The sequence below is a fragment of the Mya arenaria genome, chromosome 16, assembly GCF_026914265.1.
Source record: "Mya arenaria isolate MELC-2E11 chromosome 16, ASM2691426v1".
NCBI lineage: Eukaryota > Metazoa > Mollusca > Bivalvia > Myida > Myidae > Mya > Mya arenaria.
In genome coordinates this window covers 46,637,136-46,657,027 of record NC_069137.1, presented here as the reverse complement: position 1 = coordinate 46,657,027, position 19,892 = coordinate 46,637,136, and the positions used below count along the sequence as shown (strand labels likewise).

The following is a 19,892-nucleotide window of genomic DNA, read 5'->3' as shown; positions in this document are numbered from 1 at the left end:
TATTTCATTGGCTATGATGCTAAAATTTAAAGTCTGGTAACCCCATATAAGTGTGGTACAATTTGTAATGGTATTGATTGCTTATAATAAATATTGGAAATAAATGACCGTAAATACATAACATATATAGTTACGGTAAATGTATGTTTTTTCCTTATTATAACTGAAATTAGAAATGACCGATTTTTTTAATATTTCAAAGACAAAAAGGTAGTTTGCAATAGTTTTATCTGTATAATATATACATCAACGGGCACATTTTACATTATTGGACATCAGATACCTTAAAACGACAAAAAAGTGTCTGTGCTAAAAGTGTGTGCTTCGTGCTTCAAAACAAATAGACAATCGATTGATAACTACTGTTTTACATTGTACTAGCTTGAAAGTTGAACATTTAACATACCTAGAATTTTCTATATATAATATGCTTGCACTGTGCTGTTTGTGGAGTTTTGTGCTGTTCTTTCATGTTTCTTGTTTGTGATATTTTGTTTTTTTGTGTTTTATGTCTTTGGCGTTTACCCTGTGCCATTATATCGGGATTATGTTTAAACTTTTTGCTACTGAACTTGTTTCTGTAGTTTTTCACATACGTTTTATATGGATATCGTTCTCATGAGCGACAACAAACATGAATTTTGAGAATAATGACAATTTATGTTATGTTTGCCTACTATGACGGTATAGACAGTCAAACCTTTTTTAAAATCTTTTAATATATGTACTCAATGAGTTCACATGACCTGACAGTATATAACTACACTGTGAGTCATAGTTCCCAAAAATGAAGACAGGAGGCCCCTCATACCGCATGATCAGACAGTAAGTATCTACACTGTGAGTCTCATATCCCAGAAATGAAGACAGGAGGCCCGTCATCCTGCATGATCTGACAGAAATTATCTACACTGTCAGTCTCATATCCCAGTAATGAAGACAGCAGGACCCTCATCCTGCATGATCAGACAGTTAATATCTACACTGTGAGAGTTATATCCCAGAAATAAAGACAGCAGGACCCTCATCCCACATGATCAGACAGTAAATATCTACACTGTGAGTCTCATATCCCATAAATGAAGTCAGCAGGACCCTCATCCCGCATGATCAGACAGTAAATATCTACACTGTGAGTCTCATATCCCATAAATGAAGACAGCAGGACCCTCATCCCACATGATCAGACAGTAAATATCTACACTGTGAGTCTCATATCCCATAAATGAAGACAGCAGGACCCTCATCCCACATGATCAGACAGTAAATATCTACACTGTGAGTCTCATATCCCATAAATGAAGACAGCAGGACCCTCATCCCGCATGATCAGACAGTAAATATCTACACTGTGAGTCTCATATCCCATAAATGAAGACCGCAGGACCCTCATCCCGCATGATTAGACAGTAAATATCTACACTGTGAGTCTCATATCCCATACATGAAGACAGCAGGACCCTCATCCTGCATGATCAGACAGTAAATATCTATACCGTGAGTCATAAATCTGAGGAATAAAGGCAGGAGGACCACATTCTGAGCAGACAGTAAATATCTTCACTCTGAGTCATATATCTCAGAAATGAAGACAAAAAGATCACCATCCAATTGACTAAGTCTTGACAGATGTTGACTATCCCAATTTGTAAAAGTCGCTTTTGGTCAGTTAAGAATGTGATATATCAGATGGCTTTGTAACTGAATCAAAAACATGTATTTATAAGGGGCTGTGTGTATATGTGATTTCGATCGTTTGTTTTGTAATTTTCGTTTTATATGTATGGTGACTTAATTTAAAAAAAAAAACTAAACTTTTTTGCTTTGATAGTATTAGAATGTATTTGTCAATATTTGTTTATAATGCTATATAGTTTTATTATTATAATATTATGTACAACAATTTTAGAATAACAAAATTGTGATATAATAAAGTTATTTGAGAAAAGTACGCGCGGATTTTATAGAATGTACTGGAACATTTTGTATGTAAGGGCAAACTTCTCTAATCCGGGGTTGAATATCAAATTAATCTCTCTTTAGAAAGCAAACAATTGTTTAAAATGATAAAATATCATGTTCAGGTTCTGTTCATTCTATGTGCATTTAAAACTAACATTTATATAAATATTTTTTCTGAACTCTTTTGGAAAATATTCTTTTTTCTTTGTTAAATTTTACATCTTTACTTACTTGAATTTACTGTTATAAACCTGTAAGTTAATAAATGTTTCTTCTGTGTAAAGTTTGTTGATTGTTTATCTTTCTCTTTTGCGTCTGATGGTCGTCACAACATGATAGAGGTGTAGTATATATATAATATATATAAAGTCTAGGTGATTTCTGATGATTCCGTCTAAACCGCTTAACGGTAGGGTGCGGGCACCGTTACACAATGCACATGACAAGAACATTGCTCTAAAGAACTCTTATATGTCGATGCAGACACCTAACTAATTCCGTGGTTCATTCCAACCAAGTCTGCTCCTAGCTGCTTAATTTGGATATACATATTGAAATATATCATTCGAAGCAGATGTTTATGTGTTAAAGGAAAATAACATTTGCATGTTAACATTCCAGTGACAAGGGCATGTCCCAAAATCGCTTCCCAATTGGGCGAAATATCCAAAACTATAGTTGAAGAATTCGTTCGAGACAATATTCATAGTATATAATTTAAATGTTTCGCAAAGGAATACATTCTTATGTCGACTTGTCAACGTTTCACATTTGATTGATAGTATATTATACTGTCCATTTGCATGAAGTTTACATTTTTTAAAGTATTACTCATGTATGATTTTTCCTATGTGAAATAGACATTTTTTTTCACCGGCGAAGACATACGATTGTCAACAATCTAGTTATATCTGACCTTTAATATCCATTCAGAGCTCCTCGGACATTTGATCGAAAACAACATCGGATGAGATCGCGATGTAATTTTAATAAGCAGTTAAACTTTATGACTTAACTCTTTGGAATCTTAATTATGTTCGCAATAGTGCACTTCGCTGGCAATCAATTTAAATTTAGATCAATAAATACAACTCTAGAACACTACACTTAATAATGATAGAATTCAAAAAATACGAACTACTTCTACTGATGTACCGGCATACATTCGAGGTTGTTTTCGACAAAAATGGCGGAGGAGTTCCGAATGATTTACAATCACCACAACACTGTTCTATTACTCATAATGCAATGTAATGAATAGAAAAGTGTCGCACTAAACGTTTAAAATTCCACACGAATGCTGAAACAACACTATAACAGTATACATATCCTTGGTTCAATCAGAAAATACAGATATATGTCAAAAGCTAAACAGAAGAATCGAAAAGCAGGATGGTTCTTTTTATAAGCTTTATGACATATATTTATAGAATACATTTTTACATAGGGATTACTTTTTCTTCCACTTGAAATTAATAAACGAAAATGTCAATGTATATTAATATTTATTTAAAATAATTACAGAACTATTTATTTAGGTCATAAGCATAAAAGTGAACAAACCCCACAGAGCGGTTATTTTTCTATACCGTACAGTAATCACTGCCTCCACGCATATCAGGTGGTGATGTTTAATTACGTGACGTTATTCACAACGTTTGAATTGTTTTTCACTTTTTATAAACTTTGGAAACAATGTTATTTTATGGACATTTACAAACATATCGCATTAAACTGCACTCTCACATATTTACCATTTTTACAAATTTTTTATTTTTTGTCTTGGAATTGACATTTATAATTGGCAAATGTATTTGCAAATCAATGATTTACGATTGCTGACAAAATTCAGATCGTAGATATTTATATTTCCGTTATAAAACTTATGTTTTATGGTACTAACGGTTTAAGAAAAATGCATAAAACATCCATTTTTGAACTTAAATATACAAATATGCGATCTAATTTTTCGTCAGCAGTCTTATATAACTCGTTTTCATGGATTTGCGCAAAAATTGGGTCGTTCCAAGACAAAAAATAAAAAATACTGTCGAAACGTTCAATCTGTGAGAGTGCAGCTCAAATACGTTTTATTTCTTTTCCAATAAAACTGACAACTGAAATCGATCTTTTTTCCAACGTTGTGGCTGGTATTGTATATGCTTGCCAAGGGAGATCATTGCGTAAGGTGATTGAAATTCAAAAAGGTCGAATTGTTTAACAGAAGATTCAAATATTGTTTACCAATGTTCGATCTGTTTTGCATATGTTTTCCTTCAGTATACCTTAGCATAGGATAAATCAAGAGAAACTCAACTCGCAAAATTGTAAAAAATGTTGGTTGTCGTTTCCAGCATGATACATAGAAACGGTACGCCTCATTCAGCCCATACGGGCTCGGGTTAGGGTTAGGGTCAAGGTTATTAGGGGTTACCATATGTTTCTCTTTAATATACTTTATCATAAGATAAGTCAATAGCAACCCAACTCGCAAAATTGTAAATTGAGTTCGATACTTGATAAGGGCCAAGAGTTTTTAGACCAAGTGTTGAGAGTTTTTCAAAGCGGTGATGCATATATAAACAGAGGTTGTCTTCGACCGATTTCTCTATATCAAATATCTGAATCAGCCGTAAACATTTTTGAAATGCTTTCATATATTTTTAATCTACCTTAAAGTTGACTGTATAATTACTGATCAAAATTCCAATAGTAAATCAAGCCACCATGTTAATGAATATCATTTTACGAGACAAAACGAAAAGTCTTGTTACATCATCAGATAATGTTTGTTAACCGATTCATGTTTATGCACTTTTAAAACCTTTATTATGTTTTGAATTGATATGTACGTATTAAATGCAATGACTTAGACTGCAAGCGTATTGAAAAAAGTTTTGAGGACTATTTCGATTTATATATGGATACCGAGTGTGATGACGTCAACAGGGAAAAAAACAGTTGTCCTACTTATTCTAAAAAAAAACAAACTTATTTAAATAATTCAAATATACAAAGTAATAGGAGAAATAGAATACAAGGGTAGTGCCGTAGATAGAGAAAGTTTATCTGGCTAACCCGATAAATTCCTCCACCTTCTAGACAAATTTCCTCCATCCACGGCACTAACCTTCCCTATTTCGATGAATATTTTCGAGTAACGACTGTCACACCATGTACCAAGTCAAGTCAAGTTCATACACTTTATTTTATTATTAAGGAATAAATTTACACAAAGTAATATATAATATACTTTTTTAATATCCAACTACACGATTGAATTGCATTGTTCAATAACCAATTTACTTCTTCAATTGCAGTAACACTTTGTGAGTGTCATTTGTATGATTGACCAAAGCCATTGTCTAATTTCAAAAAGTGATAGAAAAATACCACGACGAAAATGATGATCATGTTCGTTACAGCTTGTAGTGTCAAATTCTACTATTACGATGTTTCGATTGAGTTAGACTTGAGTTTTTTTTAAATTACAACGTCTTAAACACACAAACTTGTCAATGTTTAAATTTGCCAAGTAGCTTATACCAAAACACGGCGGAACATCATCTTTGTTTCCTGAAGTGGAATGCGCCCTGGATAGTTGTAACTATAATCGAAAATAGACTGCAGACTTGAATCGGAACTGTACAATCCGTTTAGATTTTTCGTTACACAGTTATTGTACCACCACCCCCCATGGTATGATGCTGCACATGATCTTACAAAATTATCCATATCTTTGTCTTTTGCACTGAATGCCATATCATTTTCACCAAACGATGAGTCGTCCATGGTAACGTTTCCAGAAGCTGCACAAATATGTTACATTTATATAATAACCGGTGATGTAAATTTAAAACAAATTTCTACTGCTACCTTATTTTATGCAAAATATACACAATTTAAATAAATTTCATATTAAACGCAGAAGTAATGTATGCGTACATACAGTTAAATTTAAAGGACTTTCCGATCAATTATATCCACTGCATTGCAAATATTGATATTAAATCAAACTTAGGAATATGTATAGGGTAAACTGAAACGCATATAAAACATCAAAACAAGCGCAGTAAAAATACATACTCACTTTCATTATTTCGCGTCCTAGCTCCAAGATGCAGTGTATAGTTTGAGCCCTGTCCGACTAGAAAATCTGAATATACTTCAAAAGCTTTCGAGCCATTGAAACCCATAACATCTATTCGAAGATCATTCGTTCCAACGGTTGTCAGTTCATAAACGTTCCGTAGACCTACAAGTATAATATTGATATAATTTGCAACGAGCTGCAAAAGTTGGTAGTATACATTCTAGCTCATCCTTAAGTCTTTCTTTAGATCCGTGCATTCTAAGCGAGTTTAAATTAATTAAATTAACACTCACTTAATTATCTCTAAAACAGCGCAATGCGACGAAATCAAGTTTTCAATTTAGGCGATCATAAAGTTTTAGCAACTTTTAATTTTGGATACCTAAATACTAGCTACGTTCTTGATCTTTACTGTGTTCGTACAAACCAAATATTACTTTGAGATATTTCTTCACATGACCTGGCAAGAAGTTTCATCCTTGAATGCCGGTCTTAGAATAATTTCATAAGCGGTAGCAGTAATAGTTACAATGACTCACTCACCATATTCCGAGTGCAATTCAAAAGTACATTTTCAAATGGGTTTGCTACATACTCAGCCCGAAACCATTTACTTCTATATTTAAATATGAACTCTTTCTCCCAAATAAGATGTACCACAATTAATACACTAGTTTAAATTCGAAATAGGATGATCAATAACGAAAACAATGGTTCTTGTGAAAAATAAAGTGTTTAATTTCATTAAAGGTACAGAAAACACGGCACCTTATGAGACGGCAGTTGATCACTGTAAATATTTTATCAGTGCTTTAATATTGGTGCGTTATCAGCTATTGAATACACGGTTACAATCTTGTTATTAGTAATATATATCATCCATAAATGCATTATTAAGTAAATCGTTAAAGGTATATCATGTTTGCCATACAGGTGTATGCATTGATTTAAAATACGCGTATCACGTTGCATAACTACAAGTCTGAAAACGTTTACATTGATCAAAGATATTTTCAAGAGTTTCAACATCTGTTTGTTTTGCTTTAAGACTTTGTTTTCTGAATTTGTGCTCATTGATTTGTCCTATGATCGATTTAAGACACCGGTTGATGGATTTGTCCTATTATCAATTTAAGACACCAGTTCATTGATTTGTCCTATTATCGATTTAAGACACCAGTTCATTGATTTGTCCTATTATCGATTTAAGACACCAGTTCATTGGTTTGTCCTATTATCGATTTAAGACACCGGTTCATTGATTTGTCCTATTATCGATTTAAGACACCAGTTCATTGGTTTGTCCTATTATCGATTTAAGACACCGGTTCATTGATTTGTCCTATTATCGATTTAAGACACCAGTTCATTGGTTTGTCCTATTATCGATTTAAGACACCAGTTCATTGATTTGTCCTATTATCGATTTAAGACACCAGTTCATTGGTTTGTCCTATTATCGATTTAAGACACCGGTTCATTGATTTGTCCTATTATCGATTTAAGACACCAGTTCATTGGTTTGTCCTATTATCGATTTAAGACACCGGTTCATTGATTTGCCCTATTATCGATTTAAGACACCGGTTCATTGATTTGTCCTATTATCGATTTAAGACACCGGTTCATTGGTTTGCCCTATTATCAATTTAAGACACCAGTTCATTGATTTGCCCTATTATCGATTTAAGACACCGGTTCATTGATTTGTCCTATTATCGATTTAAGACACCGGTTCATTGATTTGTCCTATGATCGATTTAAGAAACCGGTTCATTGATTTGTCCTATGATCGATTTAAGAAACCGGTTCATTGATTTGTTCTATGATCGATTTAAGACACCGGTTCATTGATCTGTTTTAGCAGAAGTATATCTACCATTCATAAAGTGGATTTTTGTTTTCCCGTATAGTGTATCCAGGGTGAGGAATCACGTGATGTCTCCAGGGTTCTCACATGGGTCACCACGAGTCAAAACCGATGTAAAAATTCAAGTAAAATGATGTTTTTGACAGAAAATGTAACTTAGCCTATACCATTCTATGCTATTTTCTGCTTCACACGTGTGAAATATTTAAGATTTCTTTTATTTTAACGATGCATGTATGTATTACATCGGTTGTTACCTGTGGTGACTCGTGGTGACCCTTGTTAGAATCCCGGTGATGTCACGTGTTTCTTCATCCTGATATCCCAACCTTAAACTAGTATACACCATGTTCTTTCGCTACATGTGATTTATACCAAATGTTACTTAGCGGATATTATTTTTCGTTACATCATGATACATCATTAAACAACTGTTCAGTAAAATTTGGTCGGATATAAATATGTCACGGTTACGCCAATGAAGAATAAATTTTGTTACTCTTGGGAAAGAAATTTAAAGGTTAAACTATATATACTGTGATTTGACTTAAGTATATTCGTGATTTTGGGGTCTGGTTGCGTGTCTGATGAGCTGACAAACCTGTTATGACTTATAGGTTGACCTGAAATTATTGAGAATTTTATTAACAACCTTGATGAGGCAACACATTTATTTTGTGCTCAACATCACTTTACTTCTTTTAATATTAGGGGAAGTAACTATTTCCTTAAATTTTCCAGTAGTCTGTTAGAGTGATCTCCCTTTGTTTACATTTGAGCAGACGACCTAGAAAGTTGAGTGTTGAAATGAGTGCATCTGAGAAAAGAAACATATTTTATGAGCTCTATAGTGATTGGATAACAACTGCAAGCACCATTTCAGAAACTGAAGACATTTCCTCTATCTACTGTATACAGGGTTTGGAGAAATATTGAGAATGGACAGGGAATATAGCAAAAGAAGGGAGCAGGTAGGCCTCGAAGTTTGACAGCTGGTGATCGGAGGAGGTTGGGTTTAGTCACATCCCAAAACAGGAGATGGAGTGTTTCCAAGATCAGAGGTGAAATGATTTACAGGGGGACTGTGCCGGTATCCAAGGAGACCATGAGGAAAGAGCTTCATTTCCGGAAAAAGATAATGATCCAAAACATACTGCCAAACATGCAAAATCCTGGTATTTAGCGGAAAATGTCACAGTTTTGGAGTGGCCAAGCTACAGTCCTAATCTAAATCCTTTTGAGAACATTTAGGGGTTAATGAAGAACAATATCAACCAGAAAAAACTAACTACCATAGATGCAATGAAGCAGGAGGTAGTCTGATGGACCCTGATTTGATAACTTCTTTGATAGGGAGTATGCCCAGGAGGATTGAAGCATGTATTACTCAGGAATGCGTACTTACAAAATATTGAAAGCTGGTGATTTTGTATTGTGAATATATGTTCAATATCATGTATAAAAACATGAATCTCAATAATTTCTGGTCAAACTATAAACCTTTTCCCAGCATCCTTTAGACATTTCCAACGACAAAATTATGGTTTTTAAATCCTGTCGCCACCGAGGAAAGTGTTCCGAGACAGCGCACACCTCACATACCAACATAATTATGTTAAAGTCCAGTCCAACCCAGAAAATGTGCTTCTTACACTGACTGATCGTATGACCATGGCTCCGGCCACAAAGGCCGCCGTGCAGGGCTTTGAATGTAGTAAGCCGTACAGACTGCTGAATAACAACTGACATGACTTTCTGACCTTTCAATTCCGCTCTGTCAAGGAATAGCCGGTCATAATAGTTAAGATATTTTGGCAGTTCCACTGTCGCCTGCAGGTTAGTATCCTTGTATTATATTGTGAGCAACAAGTGACCTAACCCGAGATATTGTAGCATCTGCGTCCTGGCCTTTGAACCAGTTCTGAGACATCAGAAGTTTAAAAGATGGTAGATCAGCATTGTCCTTTCCTTCTAGCTCAGTATTTGGAACTGAGCCACGTGGAGGATCAGGCATATGAGTGAAGAAACACAAACTACAGGTTGTCTTTTGGTGAGATATCAGAGTGCGATTCTTAAAACCTAGTCATGGTACCGTTATATATTATAATACTTGTGAAGTGAAGGTTAGTATGCTGTCAGCTAGCTCAGAGAGTATGGCAGCCAAGGATCCTGGGCTCGAGCCCCGGTAAAATAGATGTCGAACTGAATATACACTCAATAGTTAACCGGTGGTTTCGTCGATATCATGTTCACCTTGTTCTCTTTCCTTTAAATTTATGAAACTCCAAATAAGCGGAGGAGTATGTCACATTACTTTTACTTATGTACGTGTGTGAATGATTCGGTAGCTCTTTTGGAAGAGCACTCGCGCTGTTTACGAGGGGCACCGAGTTTGAGCCCCGTTCTGTCTGAACATTATTCACACACTGTGATGATTTTTTTTAATAATTGTTGTCTTGTAGCAATCTGCTAATTTTTGTTTTGTATTTGTCTGACCGTGATTCGTGTTTCTTTATGTATGATATTGGTTATGTTAAGACTACCAGGCTTGTTCCTATTGTCAATATAGCTCGATAATAAAGAACTTTTCTTATAGTTAACAATTTATGAGAAAGGTGTGTAAGTGAATACATGCTTTACCTAACCAGTGTTCTCCATCAACAGATCCAAACCCATCTTCATAGTCTTGAAAGTTTTTGTAAAAATCTAGAGACCCATTGAACCGTCTTTGGAAAACCTAAACAAAAATCGTAATGTTTTATCATGTGCGTAAATCAAATGATATAATACATGAGCTTTATTCAACGCAATAGTATTAATCGAGTACTCTCTGATATGGTTGATTACGACTAGAAGGGAGATCACTTTGTACCCAGTGATTTTTTTATAAAAATATCAGCATGTTTTATGTACGATTATACATTATATATAACAAGTTTGATAAAACATCAATATCAGTAAATGTCATGCTTATTGTGCAATTTTAATTTACAATTTGACAGCATTACACTTTCTCCTGACGCCAGTTGGCTATTCTTGTACCGTATTGTTACGTTTTGCTTAATAAATATTTATATACATGTAGTATATCTAATGACGTTGCCCCAATCTACAAAAATCATTACTTGTATTTGATATATATAACTAGTGTTATACATTTGATGTGGCGTTATCATGGACCTGCGTTGTAAACAGGCGACATATCGTTCTTCATTTGGCAAAGTACATCGTAAAGTTCAAATTTATTATGTAAATACAATTATTTTCTTTGCATGCGAAATTTGTGTAGAAACAATGTAACTGAAATTGATCAACTCCGTGTTGTAACACCACTAATGCAACATCCTCTCTGTTGTGTTCAGGATTAATTCCTTTAATCTAGAAAGACAAAATAGACTAAAATGATAAAAACAAAACAATTTACAGTCCATCCACCGCCTGCAGTATCCATATGGCAATATACTTGTATGAAGGTCCTCGTCACGGGTGTTGAAATGGTATACACTCCGGATGGGGCTCCGGTCATCGCATTCCGGATATCAAGACAGTTATTAACTATAACATGGTTTTAAAATTAATGTCAAAACGTACGAAAAACATGTATTACGGTCATTTCGATTTTTCTTTGTCAATTTTAAAAGTATGAAAGAACGTTTCGGTAATAACAAAAAACATTATCTTATAAACAGATTTTGAGAAAACATCTACGGAGCCATAACACTGTCATGAATTATAACCCATATACTTACTTGGACAATTTCGCCGGAAACAACTCCCCCAGTCTTTATTGTCTCCATCACATTGCTGACCTAGTAAAGATGGCGCGGGATTGTTGCATTTTCTGTCACGTGATGTAACACCAAACCCACACGTGACCGGACATGGCGCCCATTGTTCCCATGCAGACCACTCGCCATCTTTAAATTACGAAACATGAATTCAACAACCAATATTTACTGTAAAAAACATAAATCTACTTAATAAGTTGTGATGCAATATGGAGTTCATGGTGCACGCGTTTTTTTAACATTAATGAAACGAGCCTTGTTGGTATTAAATTATTGCTAGTAAACCAGGTACAACATTTAGTTTTGAATGACCACACATGAACATTTCTAGCTTGATGATCTTTAGCAAAATCATTCCAACAGTTAAAATTGATGACTTGACTTGAACCTTATTACACTAGTTTTCCAACATATTTTATTTGCTATCTGTTTTATTAGAATTCCGATTTGGATATAGCTTGATTGATTAGGTGTTACTATCAACGTTTGAGACCTGGTCTTGTTAGAATAAAGTTTCAAACCTGGCCATGTTAAAAAAAAGCTTCAGACCTGGTCATGTTAGAAAAAAGATTCAGGTCTGGTCATGTTGGTATAGAGTTTCAGACCTGGTCATGTTGGACTCAAGTTTCAGACCTGGTATTCTCTGAATAAAGTTTCAATCTATTAGTTTATTATTATTTGTTTCATTATTAAGTTTCCTCAAGTTAATGCATACTTTAATAAGAATTACTTTTTACGTGTTTTTCTTTATTCAGGCTTGTTGAGAATTGTGCACGTAAACTGGTTTAAACCCCCAGTAAATTTACATTTTACTGACCGTTCCAAGGCGGTACCTAACAATCCTTGATAAACATATCTAGTTTTTGTACAATATATATACACTGTTCTGTTAGTGGAGTTTTGTGCTGTTGTTCCATGTTTCTTGTTTGTGATTTTTTGTTTTTGTGTTCTATGTCTTCGGCGTTTACCCAGTGCCATTGAACTTTTGGCTACTGAGCTTGTTACTGTAGTGTTTCACATAAGAACTGGTCTAAATAAATTTAAAGTTCTAGACCTGATTTTGTTGAAATACAGGTTCTGATCTGGTATTATTGGAATAAAATGTCCGACCTGGTCTTCTTGGAATACAGTGCTACACCTGGTATAATCGTAATACATTTTCAACCGTAGTTTTGTCTGAATAAAATTTTAGACTTTTTAGTTCTTTTTGGAAAAGATTGTTGTTGCCGACCCGGCTGTGTTAGAATAAACTTCTTGACCCGGTAAATGAAATGAAGATCTAGACTTGTTCTTGTTGAAATACAATTTCAGACGTGGTGTTGATAATCGAATGTGTATATGAAATTCATATAATGAAATAAAAAAGGTACTGGCATACACACATTTGCAAACAAATTATATTCTGAAGAGCAAAACAAAACATATCTTCATACTTCGACACGGGCGGGGAGTGCAGATTCTGCTTTCCTGTGGCTTGCCAAAGCAGTGGTCACCGAATCGATCAGGTTTTGGATTAGTGCACGTCCTATCTCGACTGTCAATGCCAATTCCACAAGACACCGAACACGACCCCCATGACAACCATGTACTCCACCCTCCGTGGACTTAAAACAGATACGATTTCTACAATTATGATTCTTTATTGTTTAATAATTATGTTACATTTTCTATTTTATCATTCATTTAAAAAACTTTTGAAGAATAGAAAAGTAGTCATTAATGCATATATCAATTGAGAACATAAACGAACTCATTTTTTGTATTCACAATGAAAAACCAGATTAAAATAATATATCAAGATAATGTATTGAAGAATGCAATATGGTCAAAACATTCAAGAGCTAGAAACATTCCAGACTGCTATGTGGTTAAACGAGTTGAGGAATTGACCGGGGGTTATAATTGCGGTCGAAACATTCAAAAGTAAGAGTCATTCCATACTGGTATGTGGTTAAAGGAGTTGAGGAATTGCCCGGGGGTTAAAACTGCGGCAATTTTTTGTGCACATTTACAATAAATCACTATAATATCATTAAGACCATTGCTCCATAGAGAAAACATAACCATATTGAAATACCAGGACATGGTTCGCGGTCACAACGTTTATATTCATTGGCAACGCCGACACAGTCACTGCCGTTATTCTTTGGTTCCGGGTTGGTACATGTTCTTGTGCGTGTGTGTTTTCCTTGATCGCATGTGACGTCACATGAAGTCCATTCACTCCAGTTTGCCCACTGACCATCTTAAAATTGGAAATTAAACACCTTCCAAATTTAATCACAGATGGGTTCCTTGTCTCAGATTATTATTAAGTGTAAGAGGCTTTTGACTCCGTTGTATGCTATGCGATCGAATTGAGTTTGATCATTTAGTTAAGATGGTTTATGTTCTGTTTACTCAAAGATAGGTTTATAAATAATATCACCATAACTTGTTTTAATAATTTCTAACATTTGTATAAGTAAGCTAAAAAAAAGTCTAGACTTACCTACTGGGCAAATTCCACAAAAGTTCGGACATATCTTCTTTGCTTCGTCAACATTATTGCATATTCCAAAAAGAGTGTTTGCCCGAGGGCAGTCAAACGATTCGTCGTCATGACATGCAGTGGCTGAAAATTTATCAAGTTGGATTATTTTTTGTACTCGCATACTTTTTGGACTTTTGTACAATTTTGAATCCCCTACATATACAGTGTATACAAACTATTCAATATAAAATAACAATATGGCAGTACTTCGGGGGAGTCTTTTTTTACACACTTCATTGTAAAAACACAGAAAATGGTATGATTATACCACAGAGGTAAAATTATTTACGTGGCAGGTAGGAACACAAATGCGTGTTACACAAATCGTGGGCACAACATTCGTGGCACGCCGTGGATTGACGTTTGCCGATTATACCAGGATCTCTTTGACATAACTGAAAAGAGGACAGCTTTAATTACACAAGTACGAGTCAAACCCTGTTTGCTCGACGCGCTTGGCTCGATGTATTCCATGTCTCAATCATTACATGTAATTTTCTATCATTATTTAGCCGACAAATAAATCAATATTTAGTTTAAAATAAAAATGTATGCAAGGTTTACGTTGTCCTCTCTTGAAAATATTGGGCCATCTTACAAATACAAATCTCTAATTACGAGTAGTTAGACATTTAGTTATCTTATAAGCATTTCATTGTAAAATTGAAGATTTCAGATTTTGACACTTGGTACTCATTTAAATGCAATTTCTTGCCCTTACTATTCTTTTCGAACGCTCATTGATACGACTTCCCTATATACACTAATACTTGTTAATTATATTGACATTCATGATTATTGCATTTTAAAATCGCTGACTTATAGGGCCAGCATGATATTATTGATACGACCTAGTGTAATGGGCTCTTGATTAATAATAACAATACTCTAATTTACCGCAAGGATTCTGGCAATTGTCTAACGGTTGCGGTTACCCGTGGTAAATGACATAGAACCGTTTAAATGTAACACAGTCTGGACTTTTATTATAAATTAACTCCGCCATATAGGGAAATCTTTGATGCTTATTAATTGATACGATTATCGTATTTAAAAATCGCTGACTTATAAGACCAGCATGGTAGCATTAACACATAGGTGTGCAAATATCAATAAATCAGAACATTTAACAAACAATAGACTTCAAAGGTCACACTTGCTGTAAATTTTAGCGATGGTTATCGTATCATAATTCGCCAACTTTAACTAGATCTTATATATATTATCGTACCCTTCCGACAACAATCGTTGTACTTAAAGGTTATTAGTTATTGATGAAGTTTCGATTTAAATAGTAGACCAATCGTTAAGAACCTTGTTAACAACGTTATTGATGGCTTCGTTGTTTCCTTTCAAATTTAAACAATTTAAATTAAAAGTTTTAAGAAATAATAAGTGGTGTTTAAAATGATGTTTAAGACAATAGCTATAATTGTTCTTGTTTGAATATAATTTATGAATCCTTAAAAACAAAAGAGTTAACAATATGAATAAAACATTATTGTTCCATTTAAGAAATTCATTTGCAATCGATGAATCATGTTGCATGAGTATTTACATGTACTATGAATAAAACTACTTTCAATATATTAAATATCATACTACTTGGGTATGTCGATAAATATTGTAAGAATAAATCGATATATAGTAACAATCGATTTACATCAAAGCAAATGTAGATTTTAGATCTACCTGATTATCCATACATGACAGTGTATACGTCTTCGTGGGTCCTTGTGGTACAAACATGGAGCAGGACTGAAAAAATAAATCAAATATATGATCGTATTATAGTCGAACCCCGTCAGCTCGAATTCGTTTGGCTCGATTTCATCAATAATGGCTTGATTTAGATGAAAGGGGCTGATTTATATCTAGCATTTCAGCTTTGCCCCTAGGCTCGAGCTATTGTTACCGGTCCCTGGGATTTCAAGCCAACAACGAACGACAATATGTTTTTCTCATTAAACATTATATATTTATCAACGATTGTGATAACTTATACCAAGTTACTCTCGTTGCCACGATGTTGCATGAGAGTGTGGTTTCATTTTGTCGCAGAAACCGGAGAACTCGGAGAAAACCCACTTGCCCGGTAACCACTAACCACAAACGCCCAGGCCGGGAATCGAATTCGGGTATCCTTGGCGAGAAGCGAGTGTGCTATTCATTGCACCAACCGGACATCATTCCTTACTGGGTGGGTAAGGGGTAGAGACTATATACGAGTACAGTTGGATTTTCTTTTAAATAAACTTACTTTATTTTGCTTGCATTGCATGATTTAATAATGTTCTCTGATCAGATTATCGAAACGCCTTTTACAGTTGAGGACAACGGCTGCTGAGATTCACAGACGAAAAATGGGAGATCATCAGTTTCCGTCCAATTGTGCATTACTCATATACTGCATGCGACATTAAAGGCAAAAAAGTTAGAACAGGAAAGCAAGTGAAAATAATATTTTGTACCTGATGTTGGTTGCACGTAACCGTCTGATTACAATCCGTCATGCCTGGTGCGTTGTCGCAGGAATAACATTGCAAGGAATCTAAAACATGGAACATAAGTTAGAACCTAATACTTTGTCGTGATATCTCAATCATCTTTTTTGTTAAGCTTAAAGGCCTAGTTTAAGTAATGTTTGGCATGACAATCCCCTGCTGTGCATATCCTGCAAATTGCACTGATGTCACAGTAGGGGCCAATTTCCTGTGTATTTGTTTATGGCTCAGGGCCATTTAGGGTCCTTTTTTATTATAAAACCTCCAAACCTGCCCAGCAGAAAACTCAGATCAGAGATCTGATAAGACAATTGGGCAATTAGATTAAGATTAATACACAGAGTTTTTTTTACTATAAACGATTTTTTTGATTTTTTGATTTTTTTTTGGGGGTGGGGTGGGGGGTCACTTATAGAATTATTAAACTAAGCCTCTAAGTCAGCACGAAGGATTTATGCTATTTGGTTTAATCAGCGTCTGTGCATCGAGCGTGCCTGTATTACTCATCGTTAAATAATGAAAACAACAGGGACTGGCCAAATAGTCGAAATCAAAAACTGACCCTGTTAAGAGGCACAAAACAAAGACACAAACAACAATGAATAAGAGACAAAAACAACAATGAACAAGAGACAAAAACAACAATGAATAAGAGACAAAAACAACAATGAACAAGAGACAAAAACGACAATGAATAAGAGACAAAAAAATAATGAATAAGAGACAAAAACCAAGAGACAAAAACAACAATGAATAAGAGACAAAAACAACAATGAATAAGAGACAAAAACGACAATGAACAAGAGACAAAAACAACAATGAATAAGAGACAAAAACGACAATGAGCAAGAGACAAAAACGACAATGAATAAGAGACAAAAACAACAATAAATAAGAGACAAAAACGACAATGAACAAGAGACAAAAACGACAATGAATAAGAGACAAAAACACCAATGAATAAGAGACAAAAACGACAATGAATAAGAGACAAAAACGACAATGAACAAGAGACAAAAACAACAATGAATAAGAGACAAAAACAACAATGAATAAGAGACAAAAACGACAATGAACAAGAGACAAAAACAACAATGAACAAGAGACAAAAACGACAATGAATAAGAGACAAAAACGACAATGAGCAAGAGACAAAAACACCAATAAATAAGAGACAAAAACGACACTGAACAATGACATAAACAACAATGAATAAGAGACAAAAACAACAATGAATAAGAGACAAAAACAACAATGAACAAGAGACAAAAACGACAATGAACAAGAGACAAAAACGACAATGAACAAGAGATATAAACAGCAATGAATAAGAGACAAAAACAACAATGAATAAGAGACAAAAACATCAATAAATAAGAGACAAAAACGACAATGAATAAGAGACAAAAACGACAATGAACAAGAGACAAAAACAACAATGAATAAGAGACAAAAACAACAATGAACAACTGACAAAAACGACAATGAACAAGAGACAAAAACGACAAAGAACAAGAGACAAAAACGACAATGAATAAGAGACAAAAACGACAATGAACAAGAGACACAAACGACCATGAACAAGAGACAAAAACTACCATGAACAAGTGACAAAAACGACAATGAATAAGAGAAAAAAAGACAATGAACAAGAGACACAAACGACCATGAACAAGAGACAAAAACTACCATAAACAATAGACCCAAACGACAATGAACAAGAGATATAAACGACAATAAACAAGAGACACAAACGACCATGAACAAGAGACAAAAACTCACATGAACAAGAGACAAAAACGTCAATGAAAAAGAGAAACAAACGGCAATGAACAAGAAACACAAACGGCAATGAACAAGAGACACAAACGACCATGAACAAGAGACACAGACAACAATGAACAAGAGACACAAACAACAATGAACAAGAGACACAAACGACAATGAACAAAAGACAAAAACTACCATGAACAAGAGACACAAACGGCAATGAACAAGAGACACAAACGACAATGAACAAGAGACAAAAACGACCATGAACAAGAGACACAGACAACAATGAACAAGAGACTCAAACAACAATGAACACGAGACGCAAATGACAATAAACAAGAGACAAAAACAACAATGAATAAGAGACAAAAACAACAATGAATAAGAGACAAAAACGTCAATGAACAAGAGACAAAAACGACAATGAATAAGAGACAAAAACAACAATGAATAAGAGACAAAAACGACAATGAACATGAGCCACAAATGACATTGAACAACAGACACAACGTATAAATTTGACATTCACGATACAAACACTACAAACAGGCAACTGGCGCAACAAACTAGTTTTGCCGCTTATTGATTCAAGGTCAGTGAAACAGGAGTTTACCGTAACACATGTCTACATTTGGGCTTTTACTACCCCACGCCTCTCAATATTTATCATTTTTTTTATTTTTTTTTCAAAAATCAAAAATACAAACCTCTTCAGGGACAGCATCAAGTTAAAAAGTACGTTAAATACACGATACGTGCATCGGGAATTAGAGGACGTTGGTCCAAGTGTGTGCACCACTCTATCATTAAAAATGCTTGCACACCAACACACTACACTGATTTGAAATCTAAAATGACTTACCAACATTCTTAGCACATATCCATAGAATGGTTACTCCCACTAGTATTGCTGGCATATTCTTAGGCTCAGTAATTTCTGCTGAAAAATATACACGATTAGAAGAAGGGAAACAGTCTGATAAAATAACACTTTTAGGCTTGACCATTTTAAAGCTAAGAAAACTATAATAAGAGTAATTCACATTAACCGTGTCATCAAATTTGTTGAAATATTGCGTGTATATCCGCAGTTTACCGTTTACGAAACACAAACACAGCCTTGGTGGTGCATACTTAATGCAAAATGACTATTACAGATTAGAGATCTACATGTGATGACGACCTTATCGTCGTTCTTAATAAAATTTACAGTTAAGATAACACTTTTATATTGTTCTCTTTTTATGTACAGAACATGTAATGACACAATACAACGTTTTGATATTATTTCTTTATTAACAACCGATCATTTAATGTTATGCATTTACTTGTTCAGGGTAAAAGATAGCCCATATACACAAGATACTTG

General features: G+C 34.4%; 1 protein-coding gene across 1 annotated transcript; it reads right to left on the bottom strand.

Moving 5' to 3' along the window:
• Nucleotides 1-847: 847 nt before the first annotated feature.
• Nucleotides 848-19,440, bottom strand: LOC128221727 (uncharacterized). The gene is made up of 13 exons (XM_052930327.1): nucleotides 19,386-19,440; nucleotides 16,718-16,797; nucleotides 15,939-16,004; nucleotides 14,536-14,641; nucleotides 14,205-14,327; nucleotides 13,791-13,958; nucleotides 13,147-13,317; nucleotides 11,675-11,842; nucleotides 11,350-11,480; nucleotides 10,566-10,662; nucleotides 6,053-6,217; nucleotides 5,648-5,771; nucleotides 848-956 (listed from the first exon to the last, which is right to left on the bottom strand). The coding sequence occupies exons 1-13, from the start codon at nucleotides 19,438-19,440 to the stop codon at nucleotides 848-850; spliced, it is 1,563 nt and encodes a 520-aa protein (XP_052786287.1).
• Between the last annotated feature and the right edge of the window lie 452 nt (nucleotides 19,441-19,892).